This window comes from Cnephaeus nilssonii (genome assembly GCF_951640355.1).
Source record: "Cnephaeus nilssonii genome assembly, chromosome: 21".
NCBI lineage: Eukaryota > Metazoa > Chordata > Mammalia > Chiroptera > Vespertilionidae > Cnephaeus > Cnephaeus nilssonii.
The window spans coordinates 13870232-13889985 of NC_137092.1; the positions used below are offsets into that span (position 1 = coordinate 13870232).

The 19754-nt window shown below is 40.1% G+C and overlaps 1 protein-coding gene across 4 annotated transcripts in view; it reads right to left on the reverse strand.

Annotated features, from left to right (window-relative positions):
- RPRD2 (regulation of nuclear pre-mRNA domain containing 2) overlaps positions 1 to 19754 on the reverse strand; it is a 71160-nt gene that overhangs the window by 39215 nt on the left and 12191 nt on the right. For all 4 annotated transcript variants that reach the window (XM_079761758.1, XM_079761757.1, XM_079761760.1 and 1 more), the window contains exon 2: positions 5364 to 5493. In XM_079761758.1, the coding sequence (XP_079617884.1) occupies positions 5364 to 5493 (130 nt within the window). The remainder of the gene's footprint in view (positions 1 to 5363; positions 5494 to 19754) is intronic.

The window sequence follows — 19754 nt, forward strand, 5'->3', positions numbered from 1 at the left end:
TCCTCCCTTGCAGGCCTGGTCCCTCCCAACTGCCCTCCCCTGCTGGCCATCTTGTGTCCACATGGGGGCAGCCATCTTTGACCACATGGGGGCAGCCATATTGTGTCGGAGTAATGGTCAATTTGCATATTACTCTTTTATTAGATGGGCTAGAGGCCTGGTGCATGGGTGGGGCCGGCTGGTTTGCCCTGAAGGGTGTCCCGGATCAGGGTGGGGGTTCCCTTGGGGTGTGGAGCGGCCTGGGCAAGGGGCCTATGGTGGTTTGCAGGCCGGCCACGCCCCCTGGCGACCCAAGCGCAGGCCCTGGTATCTGGGATTTATTTATCTTCTATAATTGAAACTTTGTAGCCTTGAGCAGAGGCCAGGGCAGGCCAGGCTGGGAGGGAAGCTTGGCTTCCTCCATTGCTGGGGAAACCCAAGCCTCCTGCTTGCGCTGTGGCCGCAGCCATCTTGGTTGGGTTAATTTGCATACTTGCTCCTGATTGGCTGGTGGGCGTAGCTTGTAGGAGTAGCAGAGGTATGGTCAATTTGCATGTTTCTCTTTTATTAGTGTAGATTAACTCAGTTCCCTCATTCTGTGGGGTAGGTACTATTTATTACTGGCTCCATTAGACAGATAAGAAAACTGAGGCTAATTTAAATTGCCTAAAGTTATAGAGCTGGAAGGTGGCAAAACCAGTTTTCAAACCCATGTACCTTGGTTCCAGAGCCTATGGTCTTAAACCATTATATCTCTGGACATCAATGTGTATGTAGCCTAAAGTGAATGAAAAGTATATCAGAAAATAAGAAACTAGTTAGGATGATATAATAATACAAATATATTAAATAGAGATAATGGGAAATTAAAAGGCAGAGAGAAAAGAAGGAAGAAACAACAGAAGAATCAGTCCCTAGTAAGTGACTAAGAAATAAAGAGATAAGAATCTAAAATTACTAAGGGACCATTATAAGATTTTTTTAAAAAAACACCCACCTATAAATTAAGTTTAGAAAGACTAGAGTAAAAATAATAGAGGACTAAGAGTCAGAAAAACCTCAGTTTCAGTCTCAGCTCTTTCACTAAATTGTCATGTTACTTTGGGCAATTTCTTAACTGTTCTAGGTTTCAGTATTCTCATTTTGTAAAAAGGAAAAACAAAATCTAATCTGCTTACCTGCAAAGTTGGTTACTGTGAGTTTCAAATAACATTGTATAACAATTTCAATTTATAATATACATTCACACAAATTATAGGAGTAGGGCTTTATACAAATATAAGGTATATTACTGTTTTAGGCATTTTGTACTGAATATCATTAGGTAGCAATGAAGCAGTAATTCCCAGAAAGTAATCGAATACATAGTAAAAAAATCTAGGGATACAGATATAGTAGTTATTAGTACATGAGTAACAGTTAAATCCATGAGTAGATAAGTCTCCGAGAGAAAGTGTGTAAAGACAGCAGAAAGGCAAGTCTGACAGTTTAGTAATAAGGTGAGAAAACTGCCAAAATTCAAACTCCAAAAGGTTTCAAGACTTTCTTCACTAACCAACAACTAACCATGAAGTCATCAGAAACTCTTAAGTTGGGTTTATTTCAGAGTACCAAGGTCATCATTTCCCCAAAATCTGTCATGGTATCTTTTCCTAATAAAGGTCATACATACATCTTTATACCATCAAAGTAAAAACAAACAAATAAAACACATTAAGCTCTGATAATAATAATCAGCATAAATGCACTTTTCAGTTCGATTAAAGAGAATTTAAAAGCAAAAATGACTGCCTTTTCTGAAAACCTGGGATAGAAACAGGCATTAGGAAAGTTCTGATATAATACAAGCAAACCTTCAGTTATAGGGATTCTTCTACAACCTATATAACGTGTATAAAACTTATTGGTGAAAAAATAAAATTAAAAACTTATTGAAGTAGAAGAAAAACCCCTAGTTTTCCAAGTGGTAACTCAACTCTGACATTCATAAAGACAAATTTTTCCCTGTGCTTCAAATTGATATTTCAACTATTCTGTTCTCACAATGATGTATACATGCAGATGAATTGGCATTTTTGCACCTTAGCTAGGATCTCTAGGATAAAAATAAATATCATCAGGTTACCTTCATTTATGCCCCTCTCTCTCTCTCTCTCTCTCTCTCTCTCTCACACACACACACACACACACACACACACACACATTTTTAGAAAGAGAGGAAGGGAGAGTGAGAGAGAGAAACATCCATTAGTTGCCTCCTATAGTACCGCTAACCTAGGATCAAACCTGCACTTGGGTATGTGCCCAATTGGAATTGAACCCGCAACCTTTCGGTGTATGGGACAACACTCCAACCAACTGAGTCAGACCAGCTAGGGCTCACATGAATATTTTTATTACAATAATAACTAGCACATCCAGGTTCTCAGACTATGAAATTGCAAACCAGTGAGGGAAGGATAAACTGAAATATAATAAAAAGGAACTGGAGCCTTAACCAGTTTGGCTCAGTGGATAGAGCGTCGGCCTGCGGACTCAAGGGTCCCAGGTTCAATTCCGGTCAAGGGCATGTACCTTGGTTGCAGGCACATCCCCAGTGGGAGGTGTGCACGAGGCAGCTGATTGATGTTTCTCTCTCATCGATGTTTCTAACTCTCTCTCCCTCTCCCTTCCTCTCTGTAAAAACTCAATAAAATATATTAAAAAAAAAAAAAGGAACTGGAATAATTAGATTGTTATTTGGAAAGAAAAAGGTCCCTAACCCATCTAAAAGAACTAGTTTTCCCTCTGGCCATCTCCTTTAACATATGACAGTGAGTTCACCCCATAGCAACTTTTAATCAAGTGAAATCAAGTAACTCAAAGGTTCTAAAAGAATAAAATAATGCCTACTATAGAGGTCTCTAATAGGTTGCCCATGGCTCAAATTTAGTCATCAAATGTGTTTTATTTGGCTAACAATATTTTTTTAACGTGATTTAGTTTTGCACATTTAAAAAATGGGGGCTTCATATAAAAACCAGATTCTGACTTAGTTTAAAGGGTGAAGAAAGTTTTTGCAAGGTCTGGCAGTGTTTTTAACACTGGGCTCATATTTCTTTATTGCCATGGGCTAAGGGCAGAGTAGCTGCTGTCCCTTTTTGATGGATATTCCTCACATTCAACTCACTTCACTCATCTATGTTACCTGCCTGGAACTTAAAATTTTTAAACCAGTTACTGCTAACATATACAGTATAGGAAAGATACTGCTTTTCTATGTTGAACTTGAATCTGGCTACTTAACTGAACTCTCTTATTAGTTGGTTCTATGTAGGCCACAGGCTGGCAAACTACCAAACTTGAGCCAAAGCTGGCCTGCTGCCTATTTCTGTAAATAAAGTTTTATTGGAACATAGCCATCCCATTTATGTATTGTCTATGGCTGCTTTCATGCCGAATGGCAAAGTTGAATACCTGGGACAGAGATCCTATGGCCTGCAAGTCCTAAAACGCTTACTACCTGACCCTTTACAGAAAAAGGTTGCCCACCCCTGATGTGGGTAATCATATCATATGCAAATAATGACAATTCTGTCTCTTCTAAGTGCATTCTTCTTATTTATTTAGAAATGAATGGGATATCCAATAAAAAAGGGAATAGTATGATAATAGAAGGCAACCATCTTGGAATGCTTTTATTATTTTACCATTAAGTCTGATATTTACTAGAGGTTTCTGAAGATACCCTTCATTGAGTTAAGAACATTTTCAGAGCTTAAATTTTTAATTTAAAGGACTGTACTTTATTTGGAGATTAAGTCCTTCCCATCTTTTACTGCGAAATAGTAATAGAAATACGAAGTAGTTGTTTTAAAAAATATCTTCACATTGTAAAATAAAAGCTGACAACCATGAATTAGGTCATGAAATCTTAAGTGTAGGGAAGACTAGGTTAAATTTTAAAAAGACTACAGTGACATTTACAGCAGAAACTCTAAGTGGAGATCATCTGGCATACTGCTTTTCTTACTTAAAATTACTGCGTTTATATATGTAAAGAGGCAGCACATACTAGTGGGTAAGTGGCAGAGAACATGGGCTTGTTTAGACAGGCTTGGATGGGAATTCTATAGGACACTCCCCCTCCACCCAGGGAGCTGTAAGAATTTAGGCAAGTTATTTAATCTCTCCAAGCCAGTTTCTTCCTCCTTAAAATGGAATAGTAGTAGTAGGTACTTTATAAAGTTGTTCTCAGGATTAAATGACTTAAAGCACACATAGCACTTTGTAAAATATCTGGTCAATTTCAAGTATTCAATAAACGTTAGGTGCAATTGTTATTTTATGTATTCCTGACATGTGTATAAATCTTTATCACTTAGTACATTCAGATAGGGCCATATTTTGATCTTTTGTAATACCAAAGTAGGTATCTGAAGTTAATAATCCAAAGGAAGAAACAAGGATCATTTAGTTATGATGGGGTTAATACTAACAAATGGATCAGTAGTATATTATCTACACATATAAAAGCCTAAGCGACCATCACAACTGAATGGACAACTGAACAGGCTGCATGGGGGCGGCGGGGGGGGGGGGGGGGGCAGTTGGGGGTGACCAGGCCAGCAGGCGAGCAGTTAGGAGCCAGTGGTCCCAGATTGTGAGAGGGATGTCCCAGATTGGAGAGGGTGCAGGCTAGGCTGAGGGGATCCCCCCCCCATGCATGAATTTCATGTACCGGGCCTCCAGTATTAATATTTATACAAATATATTAAGCTAATAAATGTATAATTTGAGGAAATATTTAGCTATTTTGATTGTTCCATATTATTATTTTCCCTCCAATTGTGTGTGTCTCTTGTACCAAACAACTTACAAATATGGATAAAACACAAGGAAAACAATTAGTACAGGGCAAAAATAAGATCAGATATGTGTTCCAACATTTTGGAAAATGCTGGATATAATTTTGCTAAGAATGGAATAAATCAGTATGGAGTTGGGAATAAATATCTCCATTCCCCTTTAATTACACAGATTTCATGAAGGGAATAAAATTTCAGAAAGACTAAAAAAAGTAGGCAAATGTGTAAAAACTCCCACAAAAATAGAAGAAGCAGTTGGAAAGAAGTAGCCAGAGAGTATGACCAGGAGATACATATGGTAAGTAAGGCCAGAAGAGGCAGACTGTAAATAACAAACTTTCAAAAGGGGAACAAAGAGTTTTTGAAAGAAAAAAATGCATACATTAGCCGGAAAGTTACAATGAATAACTTAGGCAAAATATTCTTGGATCCTTAAGCATGTACAACTATTACAGTTCTTGGTAATGGGTAAAAATTGAATCTAAAATTCTACATTTTCTAAGCTTAGATCCCAAAGACCAGTAAGAATTTACTTACTTCACTAGAGCAGCTGCTTCAGGAAGTACATCAGCAAATGATTCACGGAATATGATTGCATTTTTCCTTTTACAGTTCTGGATGACATCATTGGCAAGGTAAAAGAGATTCAAACGGTGGGGATAGGCAGCTAGAGATGATAAAAGATATAAATAAAACCAAATCAGTCAATTTATACTTAGTTCAATTTATTCCAAATACAGTGTTCTCAAACTGCTTTTAGATGGATGGATGAACAGACAAATGAACTAATATGATCAACCTACTGAACCTAGTATCTAAAAACCTTGACTGCTTCAGGTTAAGTTTTTGTTCAAGCTACTCCTTGAATAGATTTCTTTATAGATGCTTGCCACTAAAAAACTCATTAACTCTGGAGAAGCTAAAATTAAAAAAACAAAACAAAACTGCTCCCCCAAACATTTGAAAAGATAAAAAATTGAGTAGAAGCAGCTCAACTTGTTGCAAAAACACCAGTTTTACTGGAAAGAGCGTGGGCTTTTCTAGAATCCAATCAGAATGTGACCTCAGGCAAATTCCTTATAATTGTAGATAGACTCCTTCCATCAGCCAGTCCAGATACCACTCAGATACATGTAAGTCCTCCCATCTGCTGGAAAAGAGGTTCTGCTGCTACGTGCATCACCAAGCGAAGGTCCTGGGAAATGAGTAATTTGATCCCATAAAACACACCTGAGTCAACCTTTTTCAAAGGCCCATGATTAGGCCCAATCAACTTACTATCTGGAACCTTGAGCCATGTCACCCCAAATTTCATTGTTATCCTGGACAATTTTAATATCCACATGGATGATCCATCATATTTTCTAGTCCCCCAATTTCTTGATCTCAAATTCAGTATCCTCCCAGAACCACTCTTTTGTTCTTCACTTTCATCAGAATCTCAGTTCTTTATTTTCTCTACAGCCTCTTACAGTATTCAAATTCTTTCTCCATCAACTCCAGAGTTTCTGACCCATTATTAAAATAACTCTTTTATCAAAAAAAGAGTTTTTCATCTTCATCATCGTTCCCCCACCTGCCTCAAATTTAGCCTTTCTAGCACATGCACTCAACAAAATCTTAAATCTGGATCTAACGGAATGCCTTCACTACAACTTTATTTCCGCTCCTGTGTTCTGTTGAAGAAAAATCCTATCACCAGGAAGATTGAAACCATATAAATTCAAACTTCTCCAGCTGGGCCGTCAATGCTACAGTCCTTCCACATGTCTTAATCAGCATTTTCCCTCATTTACTGTAAGAGCTATTTCAAATTTCTACCACTCTTGTCAAGACCTCTATGTTACCACATTCCTTTCTCACTCTCAGGAGATAAGCTTATATGCTATTTAAAAAACAATAAATGTTTGAATGTTATGGTTGAATTATCAATGTTTTGTTTTGTTTCTCTATTTCACAGAGAAAGCATAAATCATCAGATGGAAATTATGTTCTCTCAAAAAAAAGTTATCCACATTTAAACTCATCCAGATCAACTTAACCTGAGTCAGAATCAGGAATCTGAAAGACCTTTATGTACTCGCTGTCTTCACTTTAACTTCTATTAACTCCATACTTATAGAATGACAACTTCACAGGTTGTTATAAGAATTAAATAAATCAATGTATATGGACAGATGGCTCGGTTGGTTGGAGCTTCATTCCATACACCAAAAGGCTGAGGGTTTGATCTCCAGTCAGGTGCATTCGGGAGGCAATCAATCGATGTTTCTCTCTCTCCCCTCCCTCGCTCTCTAAAATCAACAAAAACATTTTAAAAACAAACAAAACAATGTGTATAAAGCATTAAGGAGAGTGTATAGCACACAGAAAATGGAATGCTACCAGCATAATCATTCACTTCCATGCCTTTAGCTACTACCACCTATGTATCCATGACTCCCATATCCATACTTTTCAAGCCTGGATTTCCCTTTATCAATTAATGCTAAGTCTCAGAGGCACCTTGAGCTTGATTTTTCAATATTTTACTAATATTAATCTTCCTCCTCTTCCAACTATTACTCCTCCTGTATTTAGCCAGAATTTAAGCAATCAATTTTTTAAAACATATTTCATTGATTTTTCACAGAGAGGAAGGGAGAGGGATAGAGAGTTAGAAACATCGATGAGAGAGAAACATCGATCAGCTGTCTCCTGCACACCCACCACTGAGGATGTGCCTGCAACCAAGGTACATGCCCTTGACCGGAATCAAACCTGGGACCCTTCAGTCCGCAGGCCAATGCTCTATCCACTGAGCCAAACCAGTTAGGGCAGCAATTTTTTGACTCCTCCTCCTCACTATACCCTTCAGCCCCCATTTGTTAAATCTCCAAGTCTAGCCAATTTTGTCTCCAATAATATCAAATTTATCCCTCTTCTCCTTCTCTATCTACTATAGCTCTTTGTTGGGTTCATCACCTTTCACCTGGACTACTACTTCAATAGCCTCCTAACTGGTTATTTTGCTTCTAGATTTGACCACCCCAAATTTATTCTCTACATTGAATTGCTAAATTCATCTTCTAATATGCAAAACTGTCCAGTTATTTCTGATATCAAATCTGCCAATGATTTCCAATTGTTTACTGGAAAATGCCCAAATACCTTAGACTCCATTTATGATCTTGATCTTACATTCTGTTCTAGTCTCATCTCTTCCCCTTCAAAATCAAATTTTATCTTTAATGAATTACAATTCCCAGAAATCTCTCCCTCTCTGTCTTTCAGAACTTGCCTTTTCTATAATCCCTCTGAATAATCTTTAGTGTTTTCCACTCATCAACAGGAAAACATCCCAAATTTTAAATTTAATCCATGTCAGATTCTGACCCTCCATCTCATTTCTACTTCTGCCCAAAACAAATCACCTCCAACGATGTTACTGCCACTTTCCCCCAATGTAAACCCTCCACTTTAGCCAGAGCACTAAGAAAGTTAGAAGGAATGAGAAAAGTTGGTTGAGGTAATCTGGGAAGATGCCTATGAATTTTTGAGAAGGCCCATCCTGAATGTTTTTCAAACCCTCTTATACCATAGTTCTTGCTTACATGTTCAGCCTCAACTTTAGCCACTCTCTCCCTTAAAGCTCCAGTTTGGTGAACAAAACTTTGTTCTCATCTTCGAGCCTCACCCCCTTCCCTCTCTTGTCACCCATTTCAATAGGCTAATTCCTTCACTTTCTTCAAGTCTTAGCTGACATCTCACATCTTTGATGAAGCTTCCCCTAACTCCACAAGACTATGCCTTTAGTGAACCCTGAACTTACCCAGTCAACACTTATCACACTAGAGTGTATTGGTTTGCACCCTCCATTAGAGAGAGTATAAACTCCCTGAAGGCTAGGATTCTGTCTTGTTTACTGCCATGTCCTCAATGACTAATTCAGTGTCTGATAGGTGCTCAATTAATATTAGCTAAATGTTTAATGAAGAAGTTAAATTTTCATAGGCAAGAAGGAAGGGGAAGAGCACTCCAGTGAGAACAAGTCTTGAGCAAAGGTGCTGAATAGGCCTGTGCAATGATTGTCTTTTGTTATGGAGGAGGAAGAAATTTAGGGTAGAATTTTAAATTTATTTAACAAAAACTTATGTATCCCTTTCTGTGTGCTAGGCACTGTTCTAAAAATGATACAAATTTTAACTGATGTCCTTACAACAACCCTAGTACTATTATTATCTCCATTTAAGAGATAGAATTAAATGAATTGTCCCTATTCACAGCTAGTAAGTGGTAAAGCTGGGATTTAAATACAGACAGTTTGGCTCCAGAATCTACATTTTTAACCACTACCTATTTCTATATTTGTCTGACCAGGAAGGTTTGGGTGGAAGAACAGTAGGAGAATCTTTGCCAGATGACAAATTCTGGTAGGACTTAAATAATGAGCTAAAAAGTTTCAGCCTTTATTCTGTGGCTAACAAGAAGCCATAAAAAGCTTTTATACAAAATTTTAAAAATATAGACTCCAACTACTACTTACCATTGCCTCCTGGTCTGAGTCATAATCATCTTTTGCTTGAATTACTGTAGTAGCCTTCTAACTGGTTTCCCTGTTTCTACCTTTGTTTGCCTCACTTCAGTCTAATCTCAACTCAGAAGTGTGATCTTGATCCTTTTAAAATAGAAATATGATCATATTATTCCACTGCTTAAATCCCTCCAATAATGGCTCCCCTCCTTACTCAGAGCAAAGATCAAAGTCCTTACAATGGCCTGTAAATCCTAAATAATCTGGCCCCACATTATGTCTCCAATCCCCTGTCCTCGTCACCATTCCAGCCATTTTGGCCACCTTGCTGCTACAAGACCTACAATACACCTGGCTACTCCCCGCCTCCAGGTCCTTTAAGCTCCCTGCTCACTCTGCTTGAAACATCCTTTTCCCACATAGTCTTATGGTTTACCTCTCTCATCACCTTTAAATATTTGCCCAAATGTCATTTTCTCAGTGACTTCCTGTACTCCCTAACCAGGAAAACTACAACATCAAGCCAACAACACTGCTATCATCCTTTCTTGTTTTATTTTCCCACATAATACATAATTTCCCAATATACTGTAGAATTTACTTGTTTATTTTTTTGCCTATCTCCTCCCATGAGAATATAAGCCTCATGCAAGGGAAGGATTTTTTTTGTCAGTTTTGTTTATGGTTGAATTCTCAGCATCTACACATAGCAGGTTTTTGTAACTACTTTTTAAATGAATAAATTAGAAGAGAAAGAAGATACAATGAAAAGAAGAAAAGGAATGAAGAATAATAAGTAGTTTTCTATTCATTTTGGTTAATAATCCCATAAGGCAGCTGAGAGAAACATCAATGTGAGAGAAACATATTGACTGGCTGCCTCCCGCACATGCCCCCAAGCAGGGCCAGGGATCGAGCCTACAACTAAGGTACGTGCCCTTGACCAGGAATCAAACCCAAGACCCTTCTGTCCACGGGCCAAAACTCTGTCCACTGAGCAAAACTGACCATATTTTTTAAAAAAATGAATTTTTAAAATTGAATTTATTGGAGTGACAGTGGTTAATAAAATTATATAGGTTTCAGCTGCACAATTCTATAATACATCATATGTATTGTTTTACTATTTTAAAAAAACCTAATAGCTTAATATTTTGATTGAGGGCTCAGATTTACAATTAGGTTATCTGGGAACAGATTCATCAACAAACTTGAAATGCACCTGGAACTCCCTCTTGATGAGGTATTCTTGTTGAGACTTGGAAACAATGTACTATACTAACTCAGTGGTGTGATGCCATGGTTTTGAGAACCGTCCTCAATAGCCAAGTCTTATCTATATATATAAAAGCCCAGCGACTGAAATGGCGGAATGACCAGAATGACCAGAACGACTGGTGGCTATGACGTGCACTACGGCAGCCAACCTGCCTGATCCAGGTCCCAATTGGCCCCCCGCCACCCCCATCTGGGGGCAGGGCTGGCCTGCCAACCACCCATGGCCCCTCCCCCCAGCCAGCCTGGCCCAATGGGCCCCCATTGGAGCGGGCCTGCCGGACCCCACCCATGCGCAGGAATTCGTACACCAGGCTTCCAGTATACGAATATGCTCCATAAAATAAAGTACAAAGAATATCCCAATACAGAAATTAGAGATCTCAAGAGCTATAGGTTAATGGAAGTCAAATCATATTTACATTTAACTTACAAGAATTCATTTGTAAGTACTGAGCCAGAGTTTAAGAACAAAAACAATTAACAACAAAGTTAAACAAGTGTTCAAGGACAAAGGCAATTAAATTTCAAGATAAAATTGGAGACCATAGAGAAATACTGACTAACCAAGAACTGGAAGAAATAATAAGATTATTTTCACAAAGATGAAGAGAAACAGAAGAACCAGCACGTTTGAATATTCCTAAATCTGTGGATGTTTCAAGCATCAAAAAAATTCAACTTATTTAATTTCTGAATGATTCACTCTATGGAATTATATACTACCAATTACAGTATATATCATACATACATACATACACACATATATACATGAGGTTGGGAATCATGAATAAAATAACTTCAATGTATACCAAAAGAGCACCATCTAAACTAAAAATTTCAAACTTGTCTCTTAACATTCATAAGATATCAACTCAGAAGTTCTTTATATAATTTGCCACTCATTTGTTAAATATTGTTATATACAGTTTTCTAGAAATCTAAATCGAAACGTTCCCTAATTCTAAACAGAAAACTGTTCAGTGTTACCAATGATCAATAAAGAGTCAAAGAAACATAGAATCTAAATATCCACCAATAGCCCTGGCCGGTTTGGCTCAGTGGATAGAGCATCGGCCTGTGAACTCAAGGGTCCCGGGTTTGATTCCGGTTAAGGGCACATGCCCGGGTTGCAGGCTCAGTCCCCGCATGCAGGAGGCAGCTGATCAATGATTCCCTCTCATCATTGATGTTTCTCTCTCTCTCTTCCTTTCCCTTCCTCTCTAAAATCAATAAAACTATATTTAATAAAAAATAAATTAAAAAATAAACATCCACCAATAGTGGATCAATCAAATATGAAGACCATACAGAAAACAGAAAAATGGTTTACATATTGAAAGTAGAGAAAAAGTACGTCAACTTTGACTCTTGGTTCCCCTTAAATACCACATGTAAGTCTTGTGAATCCTACCTCCTTTATTACTGTACTAGAAGCCCGGTGCACGAAATTCGTGCACGGCGGGGGGTTGTCCCTCAGCCCAGCCTGTACCCTCTTCAATCTTGGACTCCTGGAGGGATGTCCGACTGCCCGTTTAGGCCCGATCCCAGGATCGGGCCTAAACGGGCAGTCGGACATCCCTCTCACAATCCAGAACTGCTGGCTCCCAACTGCTTGCCTGCCTGCCTTCCTGATTGCCCCTAACCGCTTCTGCCTGCCAGCCTGATCACCCCCTAACCACTCCGCTGCCAGCCTGGTTGATGCTTAACTGCTCCCCTGCCAGCCTGTTTGCCTCCAACTTCCCTCCTCTGCCAGCCTGGTCACCCCTAACTGCCCTCTCCTGCAGGGTTGATCACCTCCAACTGCCCTCCCTTGCAAGCCTGGTCCCTCTCAACTGCCCTCCCTTGCAGGCCTGGTCCCTCACAACTGCCCTCCCTTGCAGGCCGGGTGCCTCCCAACTGCCCTCCCCTGCTGGCCATCTTGTGGTGGCCATCTTGTGTCCACAGGGGGCAGGATCTTTGACCACATGGGGGCAGCTATATTGTGTGTTGCAGTGATGATCAATCTGCATAGTACTCTTTTATTAGATAGGATAGAGGCCTGGTACAGGGGTGGGGGCCAGCTGGTTTGCCCTGAAGGGCATCCCGGATCAGGGTGGGGTTCCCTTGGGGTGTGGGGCGGCCTGAGCAAGGGGCCTGTGGTGGTTTGCAGGCCGGCCACGCCCCCTGGCGACCCAAGCGGAGGCCCTGGTATCTGGAATTTATTTTCCTTCTACAATTGAAACTTTGTAGCCTGGGGCGGCAGCCATTTCTGTGGCAGTTAATTCACCTTCTACAATTGAAACTTTGTAGCCTTAAGCGGGTGAGCCCGGCCAGGGTGTGCAGAAAGCTTTGCTTCCCCTGTTGCCGCCGGCAACCCTGGCCTGCTCTCTCAAGCTCCATTCTGCGGCCAGTTGTTTGAATTTGTTTACCTTCTATAATTGAAACTTTGTAGCTTGAGTGGAGGCTTAGGCCTGCAATGGCTATGGAAAGCTTGGCTTGCTCTGTTACCTGGGAAACCTTGCTTTCTGTGGCTGTAGCCATCTTGGATTGGGGTTAATTTGCATACTCACCCTGATTGGCTGGTGGGCGTGGCTTGGCTGGTGGGCGTGGCTAATGTAGCAGAGTGATGGTTAATTTGCATATTACCATTTTATTAGAGAGGATTTTTCTGAATTTAAGAAACCACTCTTTATAACATGTACCATTTAATGTATCACCAAGAATAAGTACTTCCAATTAGTTGTATGAAACCATCAACTGTAAAATGCACAGATTTCAAACATGTTAAAATGTGAAAAACAATATACATCTTAGAATTGATGGACTATATAATTCACAATTCATTCTCTCCCTTCCCACTCCTTTTGCTACCACCTTACTTCATTTTCTCATTATTACAACAAACCTAATTAACTGACCTCTGCCTCTAGTTTCAACCACTCTGCAATGCAGTCTCCAAACTGCTGAGAATTTATCCCACAGATATGCTTGCCTCTATGTACAAAGACTATAAAGATATTCTTTGCAACACTATTTCCAACGAAAGTCTGGAGATATCATAAGTCCATTAATAGGGGCTTGGCTAAATAAAGTATGTTACCTCTACCCACTGAATAGTACATAAAAAATACAAGGATATTCTATACCTCATCTAGATCTATCTCCAAGATATAAAGTGAAAAACACAAGATACAATGGGTCTAGTACGCTATATCTGTACAAAAAATACAAATGAGCATATACTTTATATTAATAGAGAATAACTCTGGAAGGGTATACAAAAAACTGCTACAGAAGGAAACCAAAGGATCATGAGAGACAGGGACAGTCATGATAGAAGAGTTTATTTTTTTTTAATATACTTTTATTGATTTCAGAGAGGCAGGGAGAGGGAGAGAGAGATAGAAACATCAATGATGAGAGAATTATCGACTGGCTGCCTCCTGCACAACCCCTACTGGGGATCGAGTCCGCAACCCAGGCATGTGCCTTTGATCGGAATCCTACCCGGGACTCTTCAGTCTGCAGGCTGACACTCTATTCACTGGGCCAAACCAACTAGGGCAGAAGAGTTTATTTTTTATATTTGTACACTTTTTGGAATTTGATTTGGGTATTTACTTATTCAAATTAATACATTAAAAATTAACCCTTTGCACTCGCTTGCTTTTTTCTCGATTCCTTTATTCTAATGCTAACCATGTCGAGTCACACTCGACATCCGAGTGCAAAAGGTTAAAAAGAAAATACCCCTATACATGGCTACATTTTATATTGCCCTTCCTCAATATTGCTAACAACTTGCACATAGTTACTATACTAGATAATACCAAGCAATGATCTAACTTGTGAAGGGGAAGGAATCTTTTACTCCCATTCCTTGTGGACCAACTCTATCTTCAATAAGTCTACATATTACAAAGTCTTAAATAACCCCTACCATGGCTCTTTTGTAACATTTACTCTTTCAAATTTGACCATATCTATATATATAAAAGTCTAAGTGACCGGAACGACTGGTCGCTATGACACACACTGACCACCAGGGGGCAGATGCTCAACGCAGAAGCTGCCCCCTGGTGGTCAGTGTGCTCCCACAGCGGGAGTGCCGCTCAGCTGACTGACCTGTCCTTGGTGGCCCATCAGCCCGGCCTCCTGGAAGTCAGCCTTGGGCACCATGGCCACTTCCCCTCCCTAGATGCTCCACAAGGAAGAAACAATATAAAAGCGGCTGCCAGGTGGTTCCTGACAACCAACGCGAATGTCAGCAGGACAGATCCGGATCCTGGGCCGGCAAGGGCATCCTGTCCCACCACTACCCACTTCAGGGCCCCACCTGTGCATGAATTCGTGCACCAGGCCTCTAGTAAATAATAAGGTGCTAAGGATAGTCCTGTCTCAAATCCACATATCAGAATTCTCATCAGAGAATGGTATAGTGGAAAGAAGATAGAAATTAGACTCAGACTAACATCAGTTCAAATTCTACCTCAATAACTAACTGAGTCATGACCTTGGGTAAAATTATGTCACCAAGCCTTAATTTCCATATCCTATATAATAAAGAGGTAATATGCAAATTGACCATCACTCCATGCAAATTGACCATCACTCCAACACACAGGTGGCCGCCCCCATGTGGACACAAGATGGCCGGCAGAGGAGGGCAGTTGGGGGCGACCAGGCCTGCAGGGGAGGGCAGTTGTGGGGGACCGGGCCTGCAGGGGAGGACAGTTGGGGGGGACCCAGGCCTGCAGGGGAGGGCAGTTGGGGCGGACCAGGTCTGCAGGGGAGGGCAGTTAGGGGCAACAAGGCTGGCAAGGGAGGACAGTTAGGGGTGACCGAGCCAGCAGGGGAGGGCAGTTAGGGGCAACCAAGCTGGCAGGGGAGGGCAGCTAAGGGCGACCAGGCCAGTAGGGGAGGGCAGTTGGGGGTGAACAGGTCGGCAAGGGAGGGCAGTTAGGGGCAATCGGGCCAGCAGGGGAGGACAGTTAGGGGCGACCAGGCCAGCAGGGGAGGGTAGTTGGGGGCAATCAGGCTTGCAGGGGAGCAGTTAGGAATTGATCAGGCTTGCAGGGGAGTGGTTAGGGGGTGATCAGGCTGGCAGGCAGAAGCAGTTAGGGGTAATCAGGCAAGCAGGCAGGCGAGCGGTTGGGAGCCAGCAGTCCTGGATTGTGAAAGGGCAGTCAGACATCCCTCGAGGGGTCCCAGATTGGAGCAGGTGCAGGCTTGGCTGAGGGACACCAGTCCCCCTATCCCCCGTGCATGAATTTCATGCACCGGGCCTCTAGTCTTAAAATAAATATAATCGCTCAAAAGGCATTTTGGATATGTTAAGTATCTGTTACACAGAGCAATTTATTCAAAGTTGTTTCTTCCCATTTTTCCCTCCAAGTTAGTATATATGAGGTGAATATGAGCAGAGAATGCCATCTATTGAAATTAATCCATGTATGACAATAGTTTCATCCTCTTTAACTTTGGCCTCTGAAAATGGGGAGAAAAAGGGCTCTATGATTCTTAGCTCCTCCAATCCCAGGAAGCATGTGAAGCATTTAAGCTGCCAAAAACATCAGAGGCCCAATCACTTGGAAAACCTAGTCTTCAAAAAACTCTTAGAGCTTCAAACCAACTTTCTTTTCAGATGTACCAGGTGTACCGATTAATAATGAGGATTTTTTTCAACAGATGCAGTTACACATATGAGATATATATGCGACTTGATATGTATGCTATTTTGTTGTATTGACAACAAGCTTCAAAGCTTCATATGTCCAATTTTCTGAAGGTGTTAACATCATAGATATTTTTACGCTTAAAAATGTTGAATTTTGGCCAAAACAGGTTTGGCTCAGTGGATAGGGCGTCGGCCTGTGGACTGAAAGGTCCCGGGTTTGATTTTAGTCAAGGGCATGTACCTTGGTTGTGGGCACATCCCCAGTGGGGGTTGTGCAGGAGGCAGCTGATTGATGTTTCTCTCATCGATGTTTCTAACTCTCTATCCTTCTCCCTTCCTCTCTGTAAAGAATCAATAAAATATATATATATATATATATATATATATATAAAATGTTGAATTTTGTGCCAAAAAAGGAGCATTTGCGGGAAGTTTTAATTCATTACTTTATTTTGAAGTGCTGCTGAAAGTTAGTGTATACTTCGGGAAGCTTATGGTGAACATGCTCCATCTCAAGATACTTGTGAACACTGGTTTAAACACTTTAAAGTGATGATTTAGATTTGAAAGACAAAGAGCGTCTAGGTCAACTGAAAAAATTTGAAGACCAACAATTACAAGCATTATTGGATGAAGATGCGTGTCAAACTCAAAAACAACTTGCAGAAAGATTAAACGTTGCTCAGCAAACAATTTCCGATCGTTTACAAGCAATGGGAAAGATTTTAAAGGAAGGAAAATGGTTGCCACATCAACTGAACGAAAGACAAATGGAAAACCGAAGTCATCAGTAAAACGTTACTTCCACAGCACAAAAGAAAGCCTTTTTTGCACCGAATTGTGACTGGTGATGAAAAGTGGATTTATTTTGAGAATCCCAAATGAACAAAATCATGGGTTGATCCAGGTCAACCATCAACTTCGACTGCAAGGCCAAATTGCTTCTGAGAGAAGACAATGCTCTGCGTTTGGTGGGATCAGGAAGGTGTGGTGTATTATGAGCTTCTAAAACCAGGTGAAACCGTTAATACTTATACTTATCGCTACTGATAACAAATAATCAAGTTGAACCACAGTTTGGTCGTAAAACCACCAGAATGTGCCAGAAGACACGACAAAGTAATTTTGCTTCATGATAATGCACCATCACACACATCAAAACCAGTTAAAGACACGTTAAAAGATCTTGCCTGGGAAGTATGAACCCACCCGCTGTATTCACCAGACCTTGCTCCTTCAGATTACCACTTGTTCCGATCGATGGCACACGCACTTTCTGAGCAGCACTTCAAAATTTACAAAGAAATGGAAAACTGGGTCTCTGAATGGTTTGCCTCAAAACAAGAAAAGTTCTATTGGGAAGGTATCCACAAATTACCTGAAAGATGGGGAAAATCTAGCAATGGACATTACTTTGAATAAAGCACTTTTGATGTTTCTCTTGAAATTATCGTGTTTTGATAACAAAATCCACATTATTAACCGGTACACCTGGTACTCAGAAATGGTTGACCTACAGTAATACTAAGTACAGAGATTTACATGAGTTATTTAATTTATTATGCCGAATAACTATGCACATATCTTTAATTAACAAAATATTTTTAAAAGTTGATTATAACCAAAACTCTATTCATGTATAATACAAAGCCCTCTCTCTCCCTCTCTGAAATCAATTTAAAAAATAAACAAACCCAAGGCAAATCCCTAGTCCTTAATGAAAACTTTTTAAACCACTTCCATTTTTCTTTACTCTGAACTCATACTGCTCTTATATTTAATACTAGATACCTGGTGCATGTATTCATGCACCAGTGGGGTCCCTCGGTCTGCCTGTGGAGATTAGGCTGAAACCAGCTCTCCAACACTCCCCCCAGGGGTCCCAGATTGCGAGAGGGAGCAGGCCAGGCACAGGGACCCCACCGGTGCATGATCAGGTCCGGGGAGGGACCATGGGAGGGCTTCAGGGTGTGTACGACCCGTCTCGCCCAGTTCCAATCGGCCAGACCCCAGCAGCAAGCTAACCTACCAGTCGGAGTGTCTACCCCCTGGTGGTCAGTGCGTGTCATAGCAACTGGTCAAACGGTTGAACTAACGATTGGACACTTAGCATATTAGGCTTTTATTATATAGGATCATGTAGTGTTTCACACCTTAGCTTCTCCTTGAGTGGAATGTAAAATGTTTTCTATCTTCAATGATGCTGATTATCTACGAACTACTTGCTAATATGTATTTTGTTGACCACCTGTCTGCCCTGGTCTAACTTGAGGCAAAAAAACCCAGCAGATTATTCCTTTTCATCTTCAATAAGTATTGGCACAAGACAACTATTTATTAAGTACATCAATGAAGAGAAATGCTAGTGTGGCTGATTCAAACAAATTAATTCCCAAAACATCCCACTGAGCATTTAGAACACATCATATTGATTCTTTTAACAAATTTACCCTGGTAATTATATGCTTAAATGTATAACATGATAATCTACCTCTCCACACCTTATACTTCTCTAATAGATAGGAAGAGAGATGCTGCAAAGTGCAGAAAGGATAACTTGTAAGAAAACAATATATTGCCTGGCCTGCGTGGCTCAGTGGTTGAGCGTCAACCTATGAACCAGGAGGTCACGGTTTGATTCCCGGTCAGGGCACATGCCCGGGTTGCAGGCTCCATCCCCAGTAGGGGGGCGTGCAGGCGGCAGCTGATCAATGATTCTCTCTCATCATTAATATTTCTACCTCTCTCTCTCCCTTCCTCTCTTAAATCAATAAAAATATATGTATTTTTAAAAACCACAATATATTAACCAAAGTATCAGGTGACATTTCAAAATCAATTCCACCATCAATAAGAACAAAGCATATCTGAGATCAGGAGTTGTAAAATTATACATTTACAAAAGACTTAAAAGAATTGGTTTCCATAAAACTTATTTAAAGTCACAATTAGTTGTCACAGTCGGATACCATTCCTTGACTTTTTTCTCAATCTATCTAATAAGTAAAGAAAAATTTCACCCTGGCCAGGTAGCTCAGTTGATTAGATGCCAAGGTTGCAGGTTCCATCTACAGTCAGGACATATACAAGAAAGAATCAACTAATTAATGCATAAATAAATAGAACAACAAATCAATGTTTCTCTCTGCCTTCCTCTCTCTCATATCAATCAACCAATCAATCAATAATTTTAAAAAGAGAAAAAATTCCAAGAAGCAGTATGGTCTTTGGCAGTTGTTCCCAAATTCTGGTTTTGGCCTTTAATAAAATTTCTACTGGTTTGTAGAGAAATGAAAAAAGTAAGGACACAGCTTATTTTTCCTAAAGTAAAATGTATCCACACTAAGGGATTATTCCTTATTATCTTCTTCCTACTTTTCTATTAAAATACCTTTATGAAATGATAATAACAAATTTAATGTCCCTTAGCTGGCAATATAAACAATCCTTTTTCAGCACCCTTAGTTTTTTATTTTCTTAA